The sequence below is a fragment of the Ovis aries genome, chromosome 2 (genome assembly GCF_016772045.2).
Source record: "Ovis aries strain OAR_USU_Benz2616 breed Rambouillet chromosome 2, ARS-UI_Ramb_v3.0, whole genome shotgun sequence".
NCBI lineage: Eukaryota > Metazoa > Chordata > Mammalia > Artiodactyla > Bovidae > Ovis > Ovis aries.
The window spans coordinates 144,406,332-144,431,353 of NC_056055.1; the positions used below are offsets into that span (position 1 = coordinate 144,406,332).

General features: G+C 34.6%; 1 protein-coding gene across 2 annotated transcripts in view; it reads left to right on the forward strand.

Annotated features, from left to right (window-relative positions):
- The window catches only part of LOC101103874 (sodium channel protein type 3 subunit alpha), a 116,575-nt gene that overhangs the window by 51,272 nt on the left and 40,281 nt on the right, over nt 1–25,022 (forward strand). The window contains exons 11-17 of one of the 2 annotated variants that reach the window (XM_042243788.2): nt 602–808; nt 8,381–8,671; nt 13,635–13,979; nt 15,011–15,143; nt 16,466–16,704; nt 23,258–23,431; nt 24,445–24,801. In XM_042243788.2, coding sequence (XP_042099722.1) covers nt 602–808; nt 8,381–8,671; nt 13,635–13,979; nt 15,011–15,143; nt 16,466–16,704; nt 23,258–23,431; nt 24,445–24,801 — 1,746 coding nt within the window. The remainder of the gene's footprint in view (nt 1–601; nt 809–8,380; nt 8,672–13,634; nt 13,980–15,010; nt 15,144–16,465; nt 16,705–23,257; nt 23,432–24,444; nt 24,802–25,022) is intronic. The other variant, XM_060411123.1, reaches the window with a different exon arrangement.

Below are 25,022 nucleotides of genomic sequence, written 5' to 3' on the forward strand. Positions count from 1 at the left end.
AAGCGAGTATGCCTAGGATCCCAACTGTTCATTCAGTCAGTACACGTATTTTGACATTCTTTGTTGAGAAGCATTCTGCTAGGGGCTATGGAGGATGCAGAGAATGTTCATGACTTGAGCTTATAATATAGTTGTGGATGTAACAAGAACATGTGAAAAGATTTTAAAATTCAATTATATAAAATTTTCAAATTCAACTTAAGGTTAATCAGCACTAGGAGGGAAGAAAGATGTTATCTCTAGATGATGCGGAAAGACAGTGTGGACTGAGTAGTAACTCCACTGAAAGGAATTAAAATAGTGTTCTTACTTGTAATATTTCCCTGCATTATAGACTCTAAGAAAAAGCATTTTAGTAGTCCTCAAGTGTATATGCAATATGTACAAATTTAAAATGTGTACGCTTACATCGAATGACACTACAGTCATGTCTCAAATAATTTTACTTGTGTGTGTGTGCATTTTAAAATAAATAATCTTGGTGAAATGCATTGTATGCTAATAAGCATTTGTCTTCCAACTATCTAATGTTAGTAAGCAGATCTTTCTTTGGGGACATTTTATAAAATACTGTTGAGATTGATCTTTTTCTTCCCCCTAGACATTACGTGCTGCTGGGAAAACATACATGATATTTTTTGTGCTGGTGATTTTCTTGGGCTCGTTTTATCTGGTGAATTTGATCCTGGCTGTGGTGGCCATGGCCTATGAGGAACAGAATCAGGCAACTCTGGAAGAGGCGGAGCAGAAAGAGGCTGAATTTCAGCAGATGCTCGAACAGATTAAAAAGCAACAGGAAGAAGCTCAGGTACTAAGTGACAATAAGCAAAGCTGCTTTATTATTATCATCATCATTGTTATTGTTATTTAAAGTAGGCATATTGTACCACAGAGGTAAAATTAGTACTGGCTTTTCATATGGCACACTGGCATTGTCATTAGAAAAGAGAAAGCTATTGAAACTTGAAATTGTTTCCTAAGCTAGAGTCAAAGTAACTTTTTAGATATTATATATGAGGGAACTGAGGGCTTCCCTTATAGCTCAGTTGGTAAAGAATCTGCCTGCAATGCAGGAGACTCAAGTTCTATCCCTGGATCGGGAAGATCTGCTAGAGAAGGGATAGATACCCACTCCAGTATTCTTGGGCTGCCCTTGTGTTCAGCTGGTAAAGAATCCACCTGCAATGTGGGAGACCTGGGTTCGATTCCTGTGTCAGGAAGATCCCTTGAAGAAGGGAAAGGCTACTCACTCCAGTATTCTGGCCTGGAGAATTCCATGGACTGTAGATGGGGTCGCAACGAGTTGGTCAGGACTGAGACTTTCACTTTCATGAGGAAATTAGCTCAGGGTAGAAAACATATTCAGGATGAGGTTAACTATGCAATTATCTTATGAAATCTCAGGGAAGAACTTTATTTTCAGTTTAATACAAAAAAAGATACATAACTGGTATTTCCAAATATTCCTATTTCACCCCTAATTACACTTGAAGTTTTATTCTGTATTGATTGATCTCAAATGTGATCTCAAATTTTGAACTCAAAACTTCATGCCTACCTACGCTTAATCATTCTTCAGGATTTCTATAGCACAATAGGGTATCAGGATATTTGGAAGGCATCTGCTATGAGAGCCAACTTTAAATTTTCATTAGTATTAAAGGCTGTTTGGGCTAGGGGCATAGAGAATGGGGCATTCACGTCTTGAGGGAAAAAGAGAGAAGAACAATATTTGATTACAAGAAAAAACATAAATTGAAAGATGAAAGTCATGGAAAGACAAATCAAAATCCAATTCATGTCAGTGAGAATTATATCCTTTACCTCTTCACCGGCTTTGGTATGGTCAGTCTTATTGACCATTCTCTGTGTGTGTTAGTTGCTCAGTCATGTCAGACTCTTTGCGGCCCACAGACTGCTAGGCCCCTCTGTCCATGGAATTCTCCAGACAAGAATACTGGAGGGGGCTGCCATTCCCTTCTTCAAGGGATCTTTCTGACCCAGGGATCAAATCAGGTCTCCTGCACTGCAGACAGATTCTTTACTATCTGAGCTACTTGGGAAGCCTGTTGACCAATCTACTAAGCAGTATTTCATTTCTGTCTCATTTTGCATTTTCTTAACAATTAGTGAAGCTGAGCATCTTTTCTTGTTCTTATTTTCTATCTGTATGGATTCTATTGTAAAGTGGATGTTCAACTATCTTCCCCATATTTTTAGCTAGGTTGTTTTCTTATTATTGAGACTGAGTAATTTTTATGTATTAAAAAAATAAGCCCTTCATGATAACTACTCCTTGCATATATTTTCTGTCAATCTGTAATTTGTCTTTCATCCTCCTAACTGTACATTTTTAGGCAAAAGTTTTAAATTTTGATGAAGTACAGTTTATGAAGATTTTTTTCTGTTTCTTTGATCTTGCTTTTGGTGTCGCATCTAAAATATTTTTGCCAAGTCTCCATCACAAATATTTTCACCTAATTTTTCTTCTGCAAGTTTTATGTTTTATATTTAGGTCAAAGACCCCATTTTAAGCTAATTTTTCTGTAAGGTGGTGTGATTTAAGAGTTGAGCCTTTTTAAAAATTGATTGTGTTATTCGCTCACTCATATCCGACTCTTTGTGACCCCCATGAACTGTAGCCCACCATGCTCCTCTGTCAATGTAATTCTTCAGGCAACAGTATTGGAGTGGGTAGTTAGTCCAAACTCAAGGGGTTCTTCCCAAACCAGGGATTGAACCCAGGTCTCCTGCACTGCAGGCAGATTCTTTACCACTTGAGCCACCAGGAAGCCCTTTTTTTTTTTTGCATATGGATACCTAACTATTCCAGCATCATTTGTTGAACAAAATATTTTTTCTCCACTAAACAGCCTTTGAAACTTTGTCAAAATCAATTGTCCATATGTGAGTAAGTCTATTTCTCGATTCTATTTTATTCAATTGATTTATTTCTCTTTACACCAAATCCACACTCTCTTAATCACTGTAGCTATTGAGTGAGTTTTGAAATCAGATACTGGTAACTCCCCAACTTTATTTTTATCTCTCAAGACTGTATTGACTATTCTTGGTCAAATATATTTTTAAATGTGTAGCTGCATATGAGTTTTAGAATTAGCTTGTTAATTTCAGTTCGCATAGCTTCTACCGTTACATCTTCAAGTTTATCATCTTTTCTTTTGCATCATCAGATTTGTCTTTGTCCCACCCAGGGTATTTTCACTTCAGACATTATAGCTTTCATCTTGAAAAGCTTGACCGGAATTTCTCTTACTTCTCCCACATAGGTAACATACTGAACATACACAATACAGTTATAATAAATGTTTATGAGTCCTGAAGTCCTTGTCTGCTAATTCTAACATCTGTGCCAGATCTTGATCAATTTTAATCATTTCTGTTCATTATTGATTATATATTCCTGATTTTTTTTTACATTTATGGCAAACTTTGATTAAATTCCGGACATTTGAAACTTGATCTTTTGGGGTGCTGGATATTTTTGTATTCCTTTAAAAATTCTTGATCTTAGTTTGAGAACATAGTTAAATTACTTGTAAACAGTTTGATCCTTTTCCATCTTCAAATCTTTGAAGATTTGTTAGATATAACTTAGAACTTAGTCTAAGGTTAATTATTCCCTACTGCTACATGAAAACCCTTCTGAAAACTCAATGCCCCCATTCATAATTTCTTCAAAACCATTGTTACATGTATCTAGGCTGCTCAGCGGTTGTTTTAGGAGGAAGAGTGAATCAGATCTGTTACTATATCTCAACCAGGAGCAGAAATCCAAATAATTTTTGTGCGTAGTGATTTTTTTAAATGGATGTTCCCAAACATTAGAGGCATTATTTGAATGTCAGTATATCCTTGGAACTATGTGTTGAAAATTTAAATTTTTAATAATTCTGAGTTACTCTGAAGATGCACAACATACAGCAATAGGTACTTTTTACTGAGGCTTTTTTTTTTTTTTTTTTTTTTGGTGAGACAGATTTGACAATGAATTGCTCATCTGGTTACTCAGACCAACCATATACTTAATAGTTGCTGAACATGATGACTCTATTTTCCTGTTAACACTGGGTACAGAGTAGTATCATCATTACAGTTTATTGATCTATAAAAAAAGTCATAAACTAATTTGGTGATAACTTGAGTGTAACTTATAAAGTATACCTCATGCTTGCCATGAATTTCTCCTATATTTCAAGTATTCAAGAGTTTATTCCAGATTGTTACAAATAAAACACATTTGTAAGATGATGAAATGGTAGCTATTTATAGGGCAAAGAATTTTTTCATTTCAAAGCTAAAAATAAAAGTTATAGGAAGTAATATATATGTGTATACACGTATACACAGATAGTGCATACTAGTTGTATTTTAAAGCATTGGGTTATTCTATCATCATTTACAAAAACAGACAAAGCAATGTGCATGACAATACTAAACCGACCTACAGGACAGGAGTAAGAATGTATTCTGAAATGCAGTCATTTTAGGGTAAACTATTACATCAGTTAAAAGAGTATAATCTTTAAAATTTAGCAATAAATACACTATGTCTAGTAGAAGTTTAAAGAATCTAATTATCTGTATCCTAATTAGGTCAGCCAAAATGTCAGTTCTTTTCACTTGAAAGTTAGTTATTGGAGTCCAGAGATCAAATCATGATTTGATTCAGCTTTAAGTTCATATACACAAAAGTTTAAACTGACTTCAGGGTAACTTATCCCAGTGTTTTAATTTTGATGGGGATGGCACGGATGCTAAGCTAATTTTACTTCCTTCTTGACAATGCAGGTAACAGTGACCAGTAAATAGCCCATGCTGATGGAGAGGTAGGGACAGAAAGAGAGGGAGACTTGGTACACCCGTGAGATCACTGGGGCTGCAGTGTAATGTGAGTCTGGTTAATCACCTGTGACTCTTCAAAAGCTGCTATCTAGCTAATGATTTCATGAAGTCTAGCATCATTTCCATTTTTATATAATATATATTCAAAGACCTCTAAGTTCTAGTCACTGTTTAGACATGAAAAAAAAAGTCATATTCAGCTCACAAACCAAGTACAGCTTTAAAAGACAAAGACAAACTGATAAAGAAATGTTTTGTCCTATGTCATCATAGTTGTGTTTGGCATTTAATTTGTGATCTTTAAATGTCTAAGTGCTCAGCGTAGCGTATTCTGCAGCAGTATATACTGGTATGATAGGAAAAATTTAGCAGTAAACTTTGGGACAAAATTAGAAATAGTGACATTTAAGAGGCCCAATATAATTTGGGGTAGAATTATAATAAGTATAGTTAATGTCTTGAGGTTTTAAAATGAGATTTTAAAACTGGATCTTATGTTTACACTGAAGTGTAGTCATAGATATATTTTTATTTTATTTTTTAAACACACACAGATACAGTAAGTTATAGAGCCTCTTTTGTTTCACACAGAGATAAGAAAAACAAAATTGTTATTCCCTGTGGAAATATTAAGCACATATTTGTTATCTGTTACAATAAGAATTCAGCAAACCCACTGTGAAAGTAACACTATTAGCCTAAGTAAGCAGGACGCTGGCCATGTCACAGAGCTGCGTATAAACAGGTACACAGACATGGGAGGTGACAGGAAACATCTGCCTCTGAGGGAATTGGCAAATCCCTGGAAGTGGAATAAGTGACAGATTCGAGTTGACGAGTGACACAGAAAATGTGTTGTGTCGGGAGGTTACCGTTGTTGCCTTACAAAAAATCTGTTTTGGTTTTGAGTTATTCCAACTGTTTACCCAGTCTAGGAAGGGAAATCATGTCTTATGCAAAACAAATTCTGGAAGTGATTTAAATGGACCTGAGTTTCAGAATTATGTCAAGAGACTATTACCACCACTTCCACTTCCTTTTTTCCTGACAACAAACAAGTGAATGAATGATTTGGCACTATGCATTGTACGTGTTTCTCTATACAAAGTGGAAAGGAAAATTAAGGACTTTATTTGGATAAAAAGAAATATGTATACTTTCATTCTCTCAAGGAGTGCTGTAAATTATGTATCATGCACTATGCAACTATATTTAACTTGCTCAAATTAGTCCTTCATTTATCCACTTTATTTTATACTTTTATATTAAATTTATTCATATTTATAAAGGGCCCTTAATATTTATCATCTTTCATTACTGACATTAAAAGTGATATCCATGATCAAGAATTTAATTGGGACTTCCATGGAGGTTGAATGTTTAAGACACAAAGATTCCACTGCAGAGGGCACGAGTTTGACTGATCCCTGGTCAGGGAACTAAAAACTAAGATGCTGCATACCACATGGCTCAGCCAAAAAAAGAGAAAAATTCAATTAAAAAAAATCTGGATATCTGATTATATGCATTTTACAAATATATAAATTCTGAATTAATGTTTCGTTTAAATGTTAGGATTGTCTTTTATCAAGTTTTAGATCTGGGTTTCTATAATGAATATAGCAATCAATATAAACATTTTACATGTTTCTTGGCCCAACGCATATATTTAGTACTATGGTTCCCATCTGTGGGGTGATGTTGATCCCATGGAATGTGTATCATAGTACCTTTAGTTTTATATCTTTTTAAAAATTTTTAGTTGAGATGAGGTTCAGAAATAGAACTCCTTAGAAGGGTGTGCTTCTCAAGAAGGAGAAAACAAAGGAGAAAATGTTGTCAAAGCATTCAATATGAGTTTTATGTTCTTTTCTAAAATATATTTCTGTTATGCAGACTATTCTAAAACCTAGCTTTTATGAGATCTTGAAAAGTCAAGTCTGTCTTATTCTTCCCATACCCCTATTCAGTATCTGAGACAACTGACAGTATAATTCCTTTTTTTTACCCTTATTCACCAAACATTTACTGAATCTTTTTTATGTCAAGTGACATAATATGCAATGTGCACACAGACAGACAGACAGACACAAACACACATACACACATACACAAATGACAGAATTCCTATCTATAGGAATAGACAAGAATATGTCTAGAGGCGAAGAGGAGAAGATAGAACAAAGAGCAGCTGTATTAGAGTTGTTTGTATTCAGTAATGACATATGTAAAGAGTTGAACCAGTAATCTAATATTTTAATTATTTCCATTTTGATGATTATGTTTATAAACAGGAACATACTTAATGAGAACTCAGCTTTGAATTTCATATCCTCTCCAGTTAGTGTTTAGATCATTTCCCATTCAAAAATACCATTCATGTAAATAAAAACACAAAAGATTTGGCATGCCATGTTTCACCTCAAAGCTGCTGTGTTTCTTTAGTAGGTACAGAAATTTAAAATGCTTAAGAAGTGCTTGCTTCAGCAGTACATATACTAAAATGCTTAAGTATACTCAATGTCAAAATACGGAAAGAAAATATTTGAAGTAGTCATAATCCTTTGAATGATTATTACAGATATTTATTGACTGATATGTTAATCTTTCATTATTATTTGTAATAATAATAAATAAACATTTAAAATTTTAAGCTAAAAGTGCTATGCAATAAATTAATCGTGTTAGACTCTGGGATTAATATGACCTCAGGAATGGGAGGGCTTGCCAGGTAACTCAGTGGAAAAGAATCTGCCTGCCAATGAAGCAGACGCGGGTTCAACCTTTTGGTCAGGAAGATCCCCTGGAGGAGGAAATGGCAACCCACTCCAGTATTCTTGCCTGAAAAATCCCATGCACAGAGAAGCCTGGCAAGCTACAGTCCATGGGGTCGCAAAGAGCTGGACACGACTGAGCAGATGAGTACGCAGGAACCCAGAAATGCGAATAATAGTACTGAATGTGATTCAAATGAAAGAAGAGGATAAATTAGCCAATACATTCCTACTACTTCCCCCTAGAGGTAAAAAGTAGATACTTTAAATGCTTTGAGTTCACCAAAAAAGAAAAAAGTCTTTTGTCCTAGATTTAGAAGAAAAAAATACCACTCAGTTGTTCACAATCACAAGTGGGAGGAACAAACCTATGGATGGAATTGGAATAGTAATCAGACCAGACACCACCACTAAGAGAACATTTGCTTTTAAAGTGTAGAAGATATTTTTAAGAGAACAGTTGTTCCCTGAAATGAAGCTAATCTCAACAGAGTTTTTTCAAAAAGACTTCAGAAGATGTGCCAAACCAGACTTTTCTAATTCATATGCTAACATATCACTTTATACTATGCAAAAATGTATCATTATTAAGTAAACTCTCTTGTAGTAAAACATAAAAATGACCAGAAAAACATATATTTTCAAACATAGTTCATTGTATTAAATGGCAACATATGTACCACAGTCAACTGTTTTCCAAAGTTGCATGTTCTAAATAGTGCCTGGTTTTATTTACACAGGCAGTTGCAGCAGCATCAGCTGCTTCAAGAGATTTCAGTGGAATAGGTGGGTTAGGAGAGCTCTTGGAAAGTTCGTCAGAAGCATCAAAATTAAGCTCCAAAAGTGCCAAGGAGTGGAGGAACCGAAGAAAAAAAAGAAGACAGAGGGAGAATCTTGAAGGAAACAACAAAGGAGAGGGAAACAGGTTTCCCAAGTCTGAATCTGAGGACAGTGTCAAAAGAAGAAGTTTCCTTTTCTCCATGGATGGAAATCGACTAACTAGCGACAAGAAATTCTACTCCCCTCATCAGGTACAGCTTTCTACTAAGGATTCCAGTTTGTTTTGTCATTTCTGTATCTTCGTATATTTTTGTAGTATCTGGTGTAAATGAGGGACAGGGAACTAACATTTAATATGATTATTTAAATGTATATCATAAATTGTCTTTAAAAGAGACTTTTATTAAATCATTAATAACTTTTACTTTACAGTAATCAGTTTTAAGCACTATAGTATTTTGAGGCCATTTTCTCAATCTGCTTTGTTGGGAGGTAGGAGGAGCGAAACCTACCTATCAAACTTTTTCCTTCAGTGAGGCAGTTTTGTAATCTCTTGTCTACATTTTCCATTTTGAGACCTCAAATGAACCGACCTCTTTTGCACATGATTTTCTGCCTCAAATATCTGAGTATTAGATATTACTAATATCTAATGTATTAGATACATTACTGCAAGATATGTATGAATTTTGCAAAGAATTGTCTCTGGGTTTTGTTTCTGTCTTTTGATGTGGGAACTGTACTGTTGTGATCTTCTATTATGCTGATACGGTGTCATTCCATGATACATTAGGATGAAATTATGACCGAAATTCTCTCGAAGAGAATTAAATAAAAGACAGTCTATTTTTGCTCTGATTTAATGCCAAGTACCCAATTCTTCAGCATATTTTCAAGTCAAATAGGGTAAATAGAATCAACTCTGTCTATAAGTATTACCAATTGCATAATGAAGAGTAAATAGTTATGAAATCTGTGATAAGTACAGTTATGGCTTTGAACCCTATTTGGTTCCATTAGAATTTCATGTGTTATGAATTATTAACTCTTCTAATTATTTTAACCTGGGTCAGCCAACCAACAAATATTTATTGCTCACCTACTATGGTTCATAAGAGGAAAGAAATAGCTCTAGAAAAAAAAATCAACTCAATGAACAAAACAATGTAATTCACTGACCTCATGGATTTTTATACAGAAGGAGGAGACAGACAGTAAACAAGATAAGTAAGTCATAGACTATGTCAGAAAGTGATAAGTACAATTGGAGGGGAAAGGCAAGAAAAGAAAATTAAGAGCACTAGCTGGTGGTTAAAAAAAATTAAATAGGATGGTTTGGGAAGCCTTGACTGTAAAGGAGACCTTGCAGCAAAGATTTTGAGGAGGCAAGAGAACAGGCTGTCTATCGAAGTGCATTTTCGGCTCACTGAAGAGCAAGTGGAAGGCCCTGATGTGGTAATATGCCCAGAAGGTTCAAGAAGCAGCTGAGAAGCCCCTGTTGAGTGAAACAAGAGGAGCAACAGCGATAGGAAGTTAGCTGAAAGGCAAGAGTTAAAATACTAGAAACAGAACTGGTATATACATACGTTATATGTAGTTCATTTCGTATTTGGAGATAGTGAGACAGATAGGGAGATGGGAAGAGAGAGAGATGGGAGGATGATAGGCAGGTAGACTGATAGATAAATAGATAAAATAGACAACAGATATTGCAAAGTAAAAGAAATAGCCTATTAGCATTGATAGTTACATACCCCAGCAAAAACATGCAGAAAACATTAACGCAATCACAAACAAAAATATACCAGAAGCATTTTACAGTTTCTGGTTGTGTAAACAAGCTCTCTAAAAGGAAAGAGAGTTTGTTTACACAAACAAACTCAGGTGGACAGGGCATAATGTGCAAAACAAATATATCTTTAAAATCATTAAGGCCAACTAGCCATAAATTATGAGTACCCTGTCCTCTACTAACATAAATTTTAGGTGTTAGTTTACATTTATTATATTATTTTATTCTTAAATACAGAGTACATGTTCATAGTACAACATGAAAAAGTACTTAAAGGTAAACAATGGAAAGTGAATCCTCCCGCCAAGATTTTATCTATGTTGTCTGAACACAGGAAAGCAATTTATTTTAAAACAGAAGCTTCATAGCTAGAACCAAGTGTAGTTGTTGACTTACTGAAAACATGGATAAGCCACACACATTTAACTTGAAATGCCATGCTTCTATTAGAACATCTTCAAATTCTCTGTGTCTTCCATTCTGACTTCCCAATTCACTTCAAGTTCAGTCCTTGCATGCAAGATTGTGTCCTTACACCTAAATGCTTCAATTTTACCTTTTGCTACTGAAAATTAAGAAAAAGAATTCAGATTTACCTTCTAAGAACAAGACAAAAAAAAAAAAAAAAGATAGCCAGAATTTATATTTTGGCATGCCTGAGGCAAAGAAAGTTGGGCTTTTGGTCCTTAATGCATGAAAGCTTGTTTTCCCTAGAGAAAGGGCTGCCACAGCTGTGGGTATTCCCTGCACTCTGCTGTATCTTCCAGTGTGTTATTTTTGGCTTATTTTCTCTGAATACTATTTTTGCTATCTCCTTTTTTCAGTCTCTGTTGTCTTGAAAGCTGTGCTCACACCCATTATTATACTTTCCAAAGAGTGAACAGAAATTTCAAATAAACCCAAGGATTTGAAACGCCTCTGAAAACATGTCAACATAAAAATGTGCAAATTAAAGGCATTGTATCACATACATTTTAGATGTACACACATACCACACACTCCCGACCAGTATGTGTAGACAGACTTTAAGTTTCCAAAGACAACATCCTAATACAGGTATATGAACATGATTGAATTGAACCATCTTAGGAATTAGTGTAAGACAAAGCTGGTATTAGGGTTTCCATGGGGGCTCAATGGTAAAGAATCTGCCTGCAATGCGGAAGACCCAGGTTCAATACCTGGACTGGGAAGATCCCCTGGAGAAGGAAATGGCAACCCACTCCAGTATTCTTGCCTGGAGAATCCCATGGCCAGAGAAGCCTGGTGGGCTATAGTCCACGGGGTCACAAAGAGTCGGAAACAACTGAGTGACTAGCACTTTCACTTTCTTTTCAAAGCTGGCATTCCTCTGAGTCAGGGTGAGGTCCACCTAGAATCACCTAGAATGTATGTTTGAATTCTCAGATCCCAGTGTCCTGGGGCTTCCCTCATAGCTCAGTTGGTAAAGAATCTGTCTGCAATATAAGACATCCAGGTTCGAATCCTGGGTTGGGAAGATCCCCTGGAGAAGGAAATGGCAACCCATTCCAGCATTCTTGCCTGGAGAATCCCATGGACAGAGGAGGCTGGCGGGCTACGGTCCATGGGATCACAAGAATCAGACATCACCGCCACCACCACAGTGTCCTACCCCTGCTTACTGAATCCCAGTTCCAAAAAGCTGGGACCTAAAAATACACACCAAGCTTTCAAAACATGAGTGTGGACATAAAAATATTATATTGATAATTTAAATTGAGTATGAGGCGATTAAAAACATCATCATTCCTTATTACTGAGGGCTGAATGAATGTCTTCACAATGTCTAATTTCTTGATCACTTTGATGACTGGAAAATCAGTCTAGCTACTGCCTGACATTGGGTAGACAAACCTGCTACATGAATGAATGTCAGGTAGACACAGTCTCAGCTTGGATAAGCTGAGCAGTCATTAATTCCCGTGACTATTTCTAACCAAATCCAAAGGAAGAGCACATTTCTCAATGAATAGTATCTTTCCAGAATATCACTGAGACAGAGGGCAAAAACAAGATTATTCTAGTGCTTTGCAGTCAGGGAAAAGCCATAAAATAAAGCTAAAAATGGGACATAATAAAATCAGCATGACCTAATTAGGCAGAGGGACCAAAACAAAATATGAGGGAGTTTGCCTTCCTTATGGTTTTTTCTGCTAAAATTACTATTTTTGGTTTTATATTGAAACTTCATGGGAGAAAGGAAAGGTCTAGGTATATTTCCAGCTGCATGTGGATATGTATGCATATGTATGTGTATGTATCTACATATGTTACTCAGCTATACAGAGACTTAGAACAGATCATGAGAGGTCGCTGGGGCAGGGGCGCGGATAGAATATGAGAAATGCCATTGTCAATGAGGAAGGGAGTAAGCAAAGATTCTGCAGGAGACTAGAGATGTTTTTGAAAACTATCATCAAGGCTAAAACAAACAAAGAATTATTTGGTGCTACTGATTTAAAAGCCATTCAAAAAATGAAAGAAGGGACTTCATGCTAAATTCCCATTATCTAATATCAGAAACTGTCTACTTGATTTATTCATAAATATATGTAAGTTTTTAAAGTTTTTAATCATCCAGTTCCTTTTAATAAAATTAAATTGATATTAGAAGGATAAGCTGTCCTCTACATCAGCCTTATCGGTGAAGATATGTATAAGTATTTTTAAAACCAGTGTTAAATTTTTAAGCAAGAATAGTAATTTATACAGCAATCTAGGAATTCTCTGTTGTGTTTGCTATGGCATATATTCTCTCAAACAAGGTGAATCATTAGTAGCCATTTGGAAAACTTAGCAAATTTAGAAGACAGCATCATAGATAAGTTTTGTGGCTTTTATGCCCATGTGCAAAATACAAGAAGGTCCAGAAAATAACAGTAACTTCCTTTTAAAACTCAAAAAAAGAGAATGGAGAGATAATGCCTTTGTTTTAAAATCATCCAGAAGAAACATACTTGGTCCAAATATTTTAAATTCAAGCCAACAGTCTCACTTGAACTGTAACTTATTTTCCAAGTTGTGTGCCCTTTCAGATTATAGCATTTAGGAGTGAAAGCCACCTACCAAAAAGAATCATTTGTCCTCTCCAGCATCAGGTTCCCCACCTAGAACATTACGATAACAAAATCCACCTCATAGGACTACAGTGAAGATTAAATGAAGTGGTCATGCACTTAGTAACCTGCATATTAGAACTCCTAGTCAGAAAAATTACTTAAATTTGTATTGTGGTCTTTAATAACAATATCAAAACATATGTGTTCTCTATAAATTTGATAAACCGTGTTTAAGAGCAAGACTATTCTTACCCAAAAGCAAATCGATTCTGCAATATTAAGACTTTCATTAAATAGTTGTGTCCCCTGTCCCCATTCTTTCCTTCCTTGCTCTCTCCTCAGTCTCTGTTAAGTATCCGTGGTTCCCTGTTTTCCCCACGACGCAATAGCAAAACAAGTATTTTCAGCTTCAGAGGTCGGGCAAAGGATATCGGTTCTGAAAATGACTTTGCTGATGATGAACACAGTACATTTGAAGACAGCGAGAGCAGGAGAGACTCACTGTTTGTGCCGCACAGACACGGAGAGCGACGCAACAGTAACGTTAGTCAGGCCAGTATGTCATCCAGGATGGTGCCAGGGCTTCCAGCCAATGGGAAGATGCACAGCACTGTGGATTGCAATGGTGTGGTTTCCTTGGTGGGTGGACCATCAGCTCTAACCTCACCTACTGGACATCGGCCAGAGGTGATAATAGATAATAAATTAGCTACTACTGACATTATACACCAATTTGAAACAATCAAGGCCTGGGCGGTTTAGCCTGTTATACTATCCTACTTCCCCAAAATGAAAGTCCTTAAAAATAACATATGATTTTACTGAATGAAAAAAAAAACAATAGAATCTTGAGAACCAATTGAAGTGTATGGAACCATTAACTTTCAAATGCTTTAGGTTAAAAGAGCCTGGTTTTTACAGTTTGGGGTGAAAACTCCTATCTGCAAATTCAACACAAAATAATGGGCACTATGACAACCTATTACAGATGTCTGTTCACCCAGAATTGCATAATAATCCATTCATATTCTGGAAATTTCATATACTTAAAATTAAATAATTTAATGACCAACATACTGATAACAGGCAGTTTCGGTACAACTGCCAATATTTTACAGTGACTCTAAAATGTTCTGATGTCTATTAAATGACTCTAAAATGTTTTGATTTCTTATAGGATGGCACATGGAAATAATTTTAAAAATCTCAGGAAAGCACACACATTTCATTGTACACCTGTGTTTGTGCATAGAAAAAAATCGGCCCATATATGTCAATATTTTCAATATAGCCTCAAAGAAAATAATTCAGCCTTAATATTAATATTACATAATACTATTATTTGTTTTGGGGGAAGATTAATCTGATTTTCAATTATTGAAAAAGCTAAAATACTTTTCATTTGAATTAAACAAAATAATATATGGTTTATGAAAAATTTCTCTGGAAATTCCAACAGGTAAATTAAAATATTTCTGCAACATAATTGCCTTATACAATTGCATCCAACTGGTAAATTCTTGTTTTAACCCTGTAGGGTATCACTTGTGATTTTTTTAAGTATTTATAACTTAATAATAAATTAGTATTTTATTATTACTTGAAAATTGTTACTTGGGAAAACTGCACGCGTAGCATGACTTTCCAAAGAAATGCTAATGTTATGTTGTATTACTCACTGAAAAGGGTGGTTTGAGCCATCAGTATTTGGTTTGCAGGGTACCACCACTGAAACGGAAGTCAGAAAGAGAAGGCTAAGTTCTTACCAGATTTCAATGGAGATGCTAGAAGATTCCTCCGGAAGGCAAAGAGCCATGAGCATAGCCAGCATCTTGACTAACACGATGGAGGGTAAGAAGGCAGCCATGGGATAGTCAGCTTTCTATGATTATATACAGAACTATTAATATTGGAGAACTATTACTTATTCCCATGGAATTATGAAAGTCAGTTACCCAGGATCAGAACTGTATAAGAGACCTAAGTAGATATTATTTGGAATACACTATTATCACATTGATTACATTGATTACACATTGCCTCTATTTCTTTTTGATTCCGATTCTCACCTGCCAAGTGATTATTTCACCACTTGATAGCTCATCAGCAAGGATTTATCCTTATGTTATATTATCCTTTAGCAATTAGAGAAAAAACTTCTCTTTAAGTTTTGGTATGCAGAAGCACAAAGAAATATCTCTAAAACTTCAATCTGTTCTCCAGGCATAGAAGTGGTGATGGGTTGAGGAGGGATATGGGTTGAGTTGGAGAAATCAAAACCTGTGTTCCATTTCCATAGGAACCCTAAGAAAAGATCTTTCCTCCATCTTCCACATACACAGAAACCATTACATTCCTTTAATGAAGAGCTGACACAAATATTTGTTGATTTTGACACACAGGAATGGACAACTATTACTTCTTTGTTCATTCATTAAATAAGTCCCCATTTCTTCAAGTTTGGAGGAATATTACATCACTGTCATTTTATAAATCCCAATCAGAATTCATATCTAACATAAATTCTTTAGAAAACTTCAATTATATTTTGTATCTTAGTCTATTCGTATATTGGATATGCAAATGGACATGTATTTCATATCTATTTCACCCATTAAATTACTGGTACCTTTTTAATAGGCTAGAATTCTGAAACAAAAATGAGTAAATATGAATAACAGAAGTAGATTTGGGGCTGAATCTATATTAAAAAGAAAACATACTGTATCTCAATGTGTACAAGATCGATGCTAATGTGGAGACAGAGAGAAGAAAGGGTCACACATATTAATAAGAATCACAGTTTTAGAAAGTATTCTGAAAAAGCTCTCAAAAGAAACAGTAATTGATACATTTAATAGTTCTCTAAAACTTACTTTACAATTCTGTCTTGTTAAAGAAAATATAGCAATTTAATAACCCATTATCTAATTAATAAGTAATTAAGTTATTTAACTTGAGGCAAAATATTAAATTTGAAGTATTTTTTCAGCTTAAAGACATTTTTGATAAATATTTTGTGAAAATATTTAATGGAATTGTCTTCTCAATAAACTAAAATGAACTTCCGTCCCTAAGTAAAAGTATCAATTTTATCAAATAATGTATAATCTACTACAACAGTAATTTGTTTATATCATTGTTTATTATCTCATTCTTTATTGTTCCCCCAGAACTTGAAGAATCTAGGCAGAAATGTCCACCATGCTGGTATAGATTTGCCAATATGTTCTTGATCTGGGACTGCTGTGATGCATGGTTAAAAGTGAAGCATCTTGTGAATTTAATAGTTATGGATCCATTTGTTGATCTTGCCATCACTATTTGCATTGTCTTAAACACCCTCTTCATGGCCATGGAGCACTACCCCATGACTGGTCAATTCAGTAGTGTGTTGACTGTAGGAAACCTGGTGAGTTCATTTGAAATTTACTTATTTACTTTGTCAGAAATAGGGCAGATAGATCATAGAAGAAATCCATTTGTGCTATGCAGAACCCCCGAACTATACCCTCTTTTCTCATAGGAAGAAATATCTAAAGGAATATTGAAGGAGTTCTCAGGGATAAGGTCTAGAATTCAACTGGTATGAATACTGACTGTTGAGACCAACATCTGTGCTGATTGATCACGGTGTTTTACCCTTTGTAAACTTATTAAAATATTTACTGTCAGTCTTGCTGAGAAAAAAGCAGAAATTGTGAGGTCTAATTCTGGCTCCATAAGCATGTAGTTTTAACACACACAGCTTATGAAGAAATAGTTCTTTGAAGGGAATACATAAAGACTGATTTCCGTGCAAACGAGGGCATAGTTGTTTCAAATTGAACTGCTTAATAAAATGCTTCAGTAGAATTCACATAAGAGAAGAAACAGTTGATAAAAATGCATTTGTAATTCAGCCACACTCTGGTTCATGTTACTTGGGTAGACATATGTATATGTGTATGCCGACGTATACATTTCCTCCTTCCACATGAAGAAACTGAAATGGATGAACAAGTAAAAAAAGAATTAACATAGTTTATTAATCAAGACCTTTCTTTTTGGCACAAGATAGAAACAGAATTCAATAGCTTAAGAGGAAAATAAAAAGACTGTCTCATGAATTGGAAAGAAAAAGATGAATTACCAAACCATTTGAGGATAATTTTGCAACTGGGCTTCAGGAAATGCTTTAACCAAGGGGTTGGATGTAGCCCAACCATTCATTGAATCTTTTGTCTGTAGGTCAGGAAATATGATCACCCATACCTTGTTGGTTCTAAATCTTGTAGCCTCTGCAATGGAAAAACACTGAATCTCTTTTTCAGTTCCAGTTTAAAGACTCTTGTGATAGGACTCTGATTAGCATAGCTTGGATCAGATGCTCATCTCTGGTTTAACCAACATTGGCAAAGGTAGATTCATGTGAAAATCGCAGTTCTGAGGAATTGCACAGGTGGAGGATTAATTCCCAACAGAAAGAAGAAAGGGAACAGTAGGCAAACAACTGTCTAAGTATCTACTTCAATAAGTGACCTCAACTTCACTGCATTATTTGACTCAGTTTAACACCCACCAGATTCTTGAGACTTTCTTCATCTTTGACACCTGAGATATTGATTTTTTTTTTTTTTTGGTCTGATTGGCTCCTTCATCTTTCCAATCACTCTATATCACTGCTTCCTTTTCTGGACTTCTCTTCTTTTGCCTACTGGGGCTATGTTTTTCACTCAATATTTGTATGTATTCAACAGCTCTAGGTATTATCTACTCTTATAAGTTGTGTTCTATTTCTGTATTTCCAGCAGTTACAGATTATTGCCCCAGGATAACTTTAAACATCTGAAAGATGATCTTTCTCACAGTTTATTGAAAGCCCTAAAAATTTCAAGTTAGTTTTGTATTACCTCTAGTAGTAGTCTTTCAGTTTCAAAGAGGCTGCCAGCTTCAAAATAGAAACCTTTATTTCTTATATACAATTTTATATCAAGACCCATTGTTTCCTTTTTTCTAGGTATCAATTTTTTTTACCTCTATAGCTACCATTAAAATTGTATTTCTAGTACTCTACACTCAGTCTGCTTTAATCTTGCCAAAGTATCTATTGTCTATATTTGTGGTTCAACAATCTTGCCTGGTTTTCAACACTCCCCCTCTAATCCCATCCTTCCTATGCCATCTTATTTTCCATTGTTTCCTAACCAGTCATCATCAGTCTTCTCAGAACGGCCTTAACAGTATAACCCAAATGTTTATATGTTTATATATGGGAAAGTAGTTCACTGTTCTCTATATTCATATTTAAAGTGTCCTGACTCAAATCACTTCATCTCAGTTCTTCATATTCTTTAAGGTCCAACCACAGCTTCATCTCTCCTCTAATATGACTCTCAGTCTATATTGAGCACACTTTTCTTAACTCCTAATGCATTTCTGTGAATAAAACATGGTTGAACATTAAACATTTTCTTGTTGCATCATAATTCTTGTTTTTCAATTCCACTACATATTACTCCATGGCAGAGATCACATCCTACTTTTCTTCTGTATCTCTCAGAGTGTTTACATGGTTGTAGCTTGATAAATAACCAACTGTTTGTTTCCTACCCATAAAAGAACATGGGCTTTGGAATCGGGTAGAACTGAGTTTGACCTTACTAATAATGTAGCATCTGGACAAGTATGATAAAAAGTTTTGAGTCTGTTTTCTATTATTGAAGCGGATATAATAATACTCATCTCCCAGAGCTGTTGTGAAGGTATCATGAGATAATGTGAAAACACAACACTTTGCCTGGCGTCTAGCACGTGCTCAATAAACAGCTTCCTTCCTCTTATGTACGCTATTAATCTTTCTTTGAAATACCGATGGAAAACAGTTCTGGTCTAGCTCTGTATTTTTCCCAGGACAGTTAAGGAAGTTGAAATGTTAGGAACAATTTGGGAAATTTGTCAGAGTGACGCAGGAAATTGAGGTCTTAAAGAATTTTGATGTTGAAGCAATGGTATAACAGAAGCACAGGATAAGAGATATTGGATTATAGGATGATCAAACGGAACAGAACCAGACTAAAACACCAAATTCGGGTCCAAGTCCAGTTGTCTGTACTAAAAATCTGATCTTGAAAAAGTCAGAAATATTGTTTTCTCATGAGTACAATGGTTTGGGACTAGACGATTTATCATGTCTCTCCTCATGCTAAAATCTACAACTTTGAGTATCAGTGGAGATAATGAGGTAGAGAAGTGAGGTGAAACACTCATCAGTGGTTGACTGTAGCAGAACCATGGGTAAGCTGAGTTTAGTGTTAGGGGAACAAGACTCAAAGATAGAGAATACAGGTGACAGGAAACACTTAACTGTTTGTAACCATGAGTACAGGGAATGGTAAACTGACTGTTACTACTGGCTAAAAGCTCATTAATATTCTCTCTCTCTGTGTGAGAGAGAAATATTGCTTATATTATGGGTACTTAGCTGACTTTGGATCTACGTTATATACCATAGATGGGTGTTGCATTGTGCATTTTGTGAAGACTTTATAGTTTTCTTATTAAAATCAATTTAAAATTTCTCTGGACTAGTTTATTACTATTCAAATGATTCCATACTGCCTTATAAATAAAGAAATTGAGTTTCTGGTTGAATTGTGCCATAAAAGAGTTGTGGCACTTTCAGCCTTTATTTAGATAAATGTGCCTTTTTGTATCCTCTTTCTGCTGAAACATATAAAAATTATATCATTTCCCTGTTGATTGCACTAATCAAACTTAAGTATCAAGAGACCTCAAATCTTGATTGAGTTTCTCTAAGATTCTGTTTAGTTTTTGTGTGTTTTTTTTTGTTTCTTTTAACTACTATTAAACACATGCACTCATTTTACTGATTCTATAAGCAAAAAAATCTTCCATCAGACATAGTAGGTTACATAATCCCTTCATCATATAAACATTTCCAACTAACCTGTAGCTTTTTCTTCAGGGAATATCGATAGAGATCTGTAGCTCCTACACTATTTGTTTTTCTTACTGCAACTCTCCCAACTAGAGATTAAAGATTCAGGATAGCCCTCTATTCTGCTAGACCCAGATGGGAACTTAGAAAATTATACCTGTTCTAAGGATTTTATAGGCTATTTTCAAATAAAAGCCTAAAGAAACATGATCAGCAAATTATTTTAATTAAATGGTGTGGTTTAGGATGTGAATACAAAATCTTAGAAAAGGGACATAACTGAAGGGAAAAAATGGCTTTTTTTATTGAAAGACAAAATCATTAGAAACCAAATCAAGAACTCACCTATGAAGCCTCTTGCATCAATGAAGAAGTGCTATTTGGCTACCTAATTCCTTTCCTAGTATAAGAGAAAATTGATTATTGTCCCTTACTAAGCACTACTAGTAAAATTGTTATGTAACAATAATTATTGGTACACCTCAATTTCTAATAAAATTTGCTAAGCAATATAATACTGATAGAAATCCAAGAATATTAAACACAGTCATGATGAATCATCTCAATATCCCCATTTGACAGATGGGAGAAAAGAAAATCATAAATGTTGACTGATTTCCCATCATTTTTCTTTAAATATGTTTTGATTTCATCATCCAAAAAAGAATGAACAACAAATATTTAAAGGTACAAACCCAAAAGGCCTGGGTGTGATAAAACTAAAAGTATTAAAACAAGAAGCTAATAGTAATGGAATGAAAGGAGGCTACAGGTATGTCAAATTCACTACAAAAGAATGGAATGTTAGTCTGGACAAGTAGAGATCCTATGGAGCAAACTGACCAATATTCAAACTTCAGCCTTTAGAATGAACATTGCTATCATTTTAATGTATGTATCAACAGAACTTTCCTCTCTAAGTAAATACTCGGTAAGGAAATTTTCCTATCCCTGAATTGAGACCTTAACCCCTAACATTTGATCATTCAAGCTCAGTGTCCTTCAAAACAACCCAAAATGCTTGCAATTTGTTTATTCTTGGTCCAGACTCTCAGGCTGATTCTCATCCCTATCTTTAGTGCTTATACTTTTACTAATTGTCATATGTCATCATGTACAATATTAAAGATTTTTCACTAAACATCTCCTGCTTCGGAAGCCTATAAATGTATTGTCCATAGGAAATTTATCAGCCTAGATGAATTGGGTTTGCAGTTTCAACTTGTATGTCCTAATTAGCACTGTATTTATTTTCAAAGCCTAAAACAATGTCTAGTAAGTAAGCAGCAATTTTTTTTGAATGAATGAATGTCTACAGAAGCATGGAATCCACACTTTCGAAAAACAAAAAGCTTCCACAGAAGACAAGATATAATTAGCCTAAGTCCAAACAATAAACATTTGATGATTTTGCTAACTGTCTTAGTCTTCTCTTAACTGCTGACAATGCTGAACTAGATTGAAATGTAACAAAAACAATTATCAATGATTTTTAGGGCCTAAATTGAAACCATTTAAAGAGAGAAAAGGCTATGACATTAAACTGCAAATTATAATTAAAATGTTTTTAAAGAGAAGTTTCATGCTATAAACTTCATGATTATAAACTTATAGGAATATAAATTTAAGACATTCCTTTTATAAATGTAAAAGGAATTTAAATTTAAGGGTTTTTAAAATGTAGAACTTCCTCATGTCATTTCAGAAGAACTAAAAAGTTCACCTGTATGATTTTCCACAGGAAGAGATATTTACCCAGATTGTTTCTAACTGAATTTAACTAATATGTTTTTATAATTAGGCTGTTTATTTAAATAGTAGCTGCTCCTAAAACTTTAGAACTTATTTTACATTAACCAGGGAAAAAGTACTCCAGAGTGAGTTCTTATATAAAAGAAAAAAACAGTCTTTAATGTGCTTTATACCATATATCTGGACTTTCATGCACTAAGCTTACTTGAATTATGTTTTACTTCTATTAGAATGAATGAATGCTAACTGAAGTGAAGCTATTTTTTCCTGGGATGGGTGTTTCTCTTAGGTTTTTCTGTGATTGGGGAAGTGAGATGTTAGCTGCATTTACACATTTTTAAGAGTGGATCAAGATTTCCTTAAATTAATATTTTAGGAAACCAAATAATCATGATACTGTTATTTTGATAAAGTTCATTCAAGGTAAAGGCTGATTTACCTTGCTAAGTGGTATGCTCTAGTTATAATATGCAGTTTTTATCTATAGTTAATTAAGATAATTGCTTTAAAAGAATTTTTGCAAGAGTAATTTCATAGCTCTTCATGTCCTTGGGTGTCTTAGCCTGTGGTTTTAAGTTAAAAAACAAAACCATTTTCAAATAGACATTCATCCAGCCTCTCAAATAATTTATTAGTCCTAATTGTTGGTGTATGCATACTGAGAATGTTCTCCTACTGCTTTCAATTAAATCTGCAGTTCCTTGCTCTATTTATCCATTAATCTTAATTCTGAGGCACGAATCCAGTGATAATAATTATAGAAACATTTGTGGAAAACTCATTCTTATTTCAGGAATGTGTATAAAATTATAGAAATAAGAATGGTGTCCATTGAATAAAACAACATAAAAATCAAGAACAAACTATGTTTTTTCCCCATTTGAAGTAATTTTTGAGTGACTTCCAATAACACATAGATTTGTTCTTAATGCCATATTTTTAAAAAATTGGTTGTGATTATGGTAGAAGTATAGGGTACACAATAGCTATAAGTAGCTATTAATAATAAACTACCAGTACTGAATTTCAAATATGGACAACGAAATGTTATAAACTCAGCATCATCTTGGAAATCTAGCAGATTCATTAGATAACACAAACCTGTTTAAAATATTCCCCAGGAAAAAAATGCTAAACTTGTATATCCATTTGTCGCATTTTTTCACTTTAAATTTTAGATATTTTTACTCATAACAGTTTAATATTCTTTACAAATTCTCAGCGTTAAAAGTTTGTCAATGCTTGTGAAGTACTGCTCTCTGTGTTACTTTAGGTCTTCACTGGGATCTTCACAGCAGAAATGGTCCTCAAGATCATTGCCATGGATCCATATTATTATTTCCAAGAGGGCTGGAACATCTTTGATGGAATTATTGTCAGCCTTAGTTTGATGGAGCTTGGCCTGGCAAATGTGGAGGGACTGTCTGTACTGAGATCATTCAGACTGGTATCTGCTTAGACTATGCTTATATTCTATCTTTCATTGGCAAACATTTATTTAAAAAATGAATCAGTGTGATTGTTTTTCAAGAATGATGGAAAATGTTTGAAACACTTCATAATTATTAGCTGTGTAAGACACATTTTAAAATACACATATGCTTCTAAAATTGTTTTAAATGCATGAAAAATTTTTTGCTTTAAAGAGAAATGCAAATAAAAAGCTTACACCCAATTAATTTTTTTATCAACTTATATTAGTAAAGGAACAGGGAAGAAAATGTGTTCCCATTAGCACTTTAGAAAATGGTATAACAAATTTTTGAATTTGGCAAAAATAATATTTAAATATATGCAAACTTTTATAGGAAATTAAGTAAAATGTGTATTTTTAAAACTGAAACAAGCTTTTTTATGTTTGGTTAGTTTTCTGATTGTGCCTTTCATTCTGTCTGCTCTCTGATGGAGAAGGATAGGAGGCTTATGGAAGCTTCCTGATGGGAGAGACTGACTGAGGGGGAAACTGGGTCTTGTTCTGCAGCCCATGGGGTCACAAAGAGTCAGACATGACTGAGCAACTGAACTGAACTAAACTTTCTATGTTTACCAAAATTAGTTCATTTACTTTTATATTTTAAATGTCCATGAAAAATATATAACTCATACTCTTAATACTTCTTTTTACTCTCTAAAGTATAGTCAGAGGTGACATTAGTTTGCTAAATTCACAAATGTCTATAATTAAAATATTAATTTGTTTTTATGGACATATCTGCTGAAAAATCAGAAATGTTTTATCATTTTTGAAATATTTTCTCTTATTTTTTCATTTAAATGATATTATGCTTTGATTTATAATTCCAGTATTATTAACACTTTTTTATGAATTTGAATTAGTATGCTTTGAAATTTTATATTCCTCAAAGGTGGGTCTACAGTGAAACATACTGATAAAATGATGTCTAACTTTTAAAATTATATTGTGATTACTACTAAGAGTACATTTTCACTTGACTACAGCTTCGAGTTTTCAAGTTGGCAAAATCCTGGCCCACCCTGAATATGCTAATTAAGATCATCGGTAATTCAGTGGGAGCTCTGGGTAACCTCACGCTGGTGTTGGCCATCATTGTCTTCATTTTTGCGGTGGTCGGCATGCAGCTCTTTGGGAAGAGCTACAAAGAATGTGTGTGCAAGATTTCTAGTGATTGTCAACTCCCTCGCTGGCACATGAACGACTTCTTCCACTCCTTCTTGATTGTGTTCCGGGTGCTGTGTGGAGAGTGGATAGAGACCATGTGGGACTGCATGGAGGTCGCCGGTCAAACCATGTGCCTTATTGTCTTCATGCTGGTCATGGTCATTGGAAACCTGGTGGTACGTATGTATTACAAGCACTCATTCTTAAGGGCAAGATCAGATAGTAGGTGGGAAGGAAGCCTGATGGAACAGACATATCTGGTTTTACCATCAACAACACAGACTCAAATCCCAGTACTAGGACTCTGAGCAGGGGCAAGTTACTTAACTTCCCTCAGGCTCAAATTCCAAACTATGAAACTGGAATAACAAAACTGAAATCTTGTGGTTTATGTGAG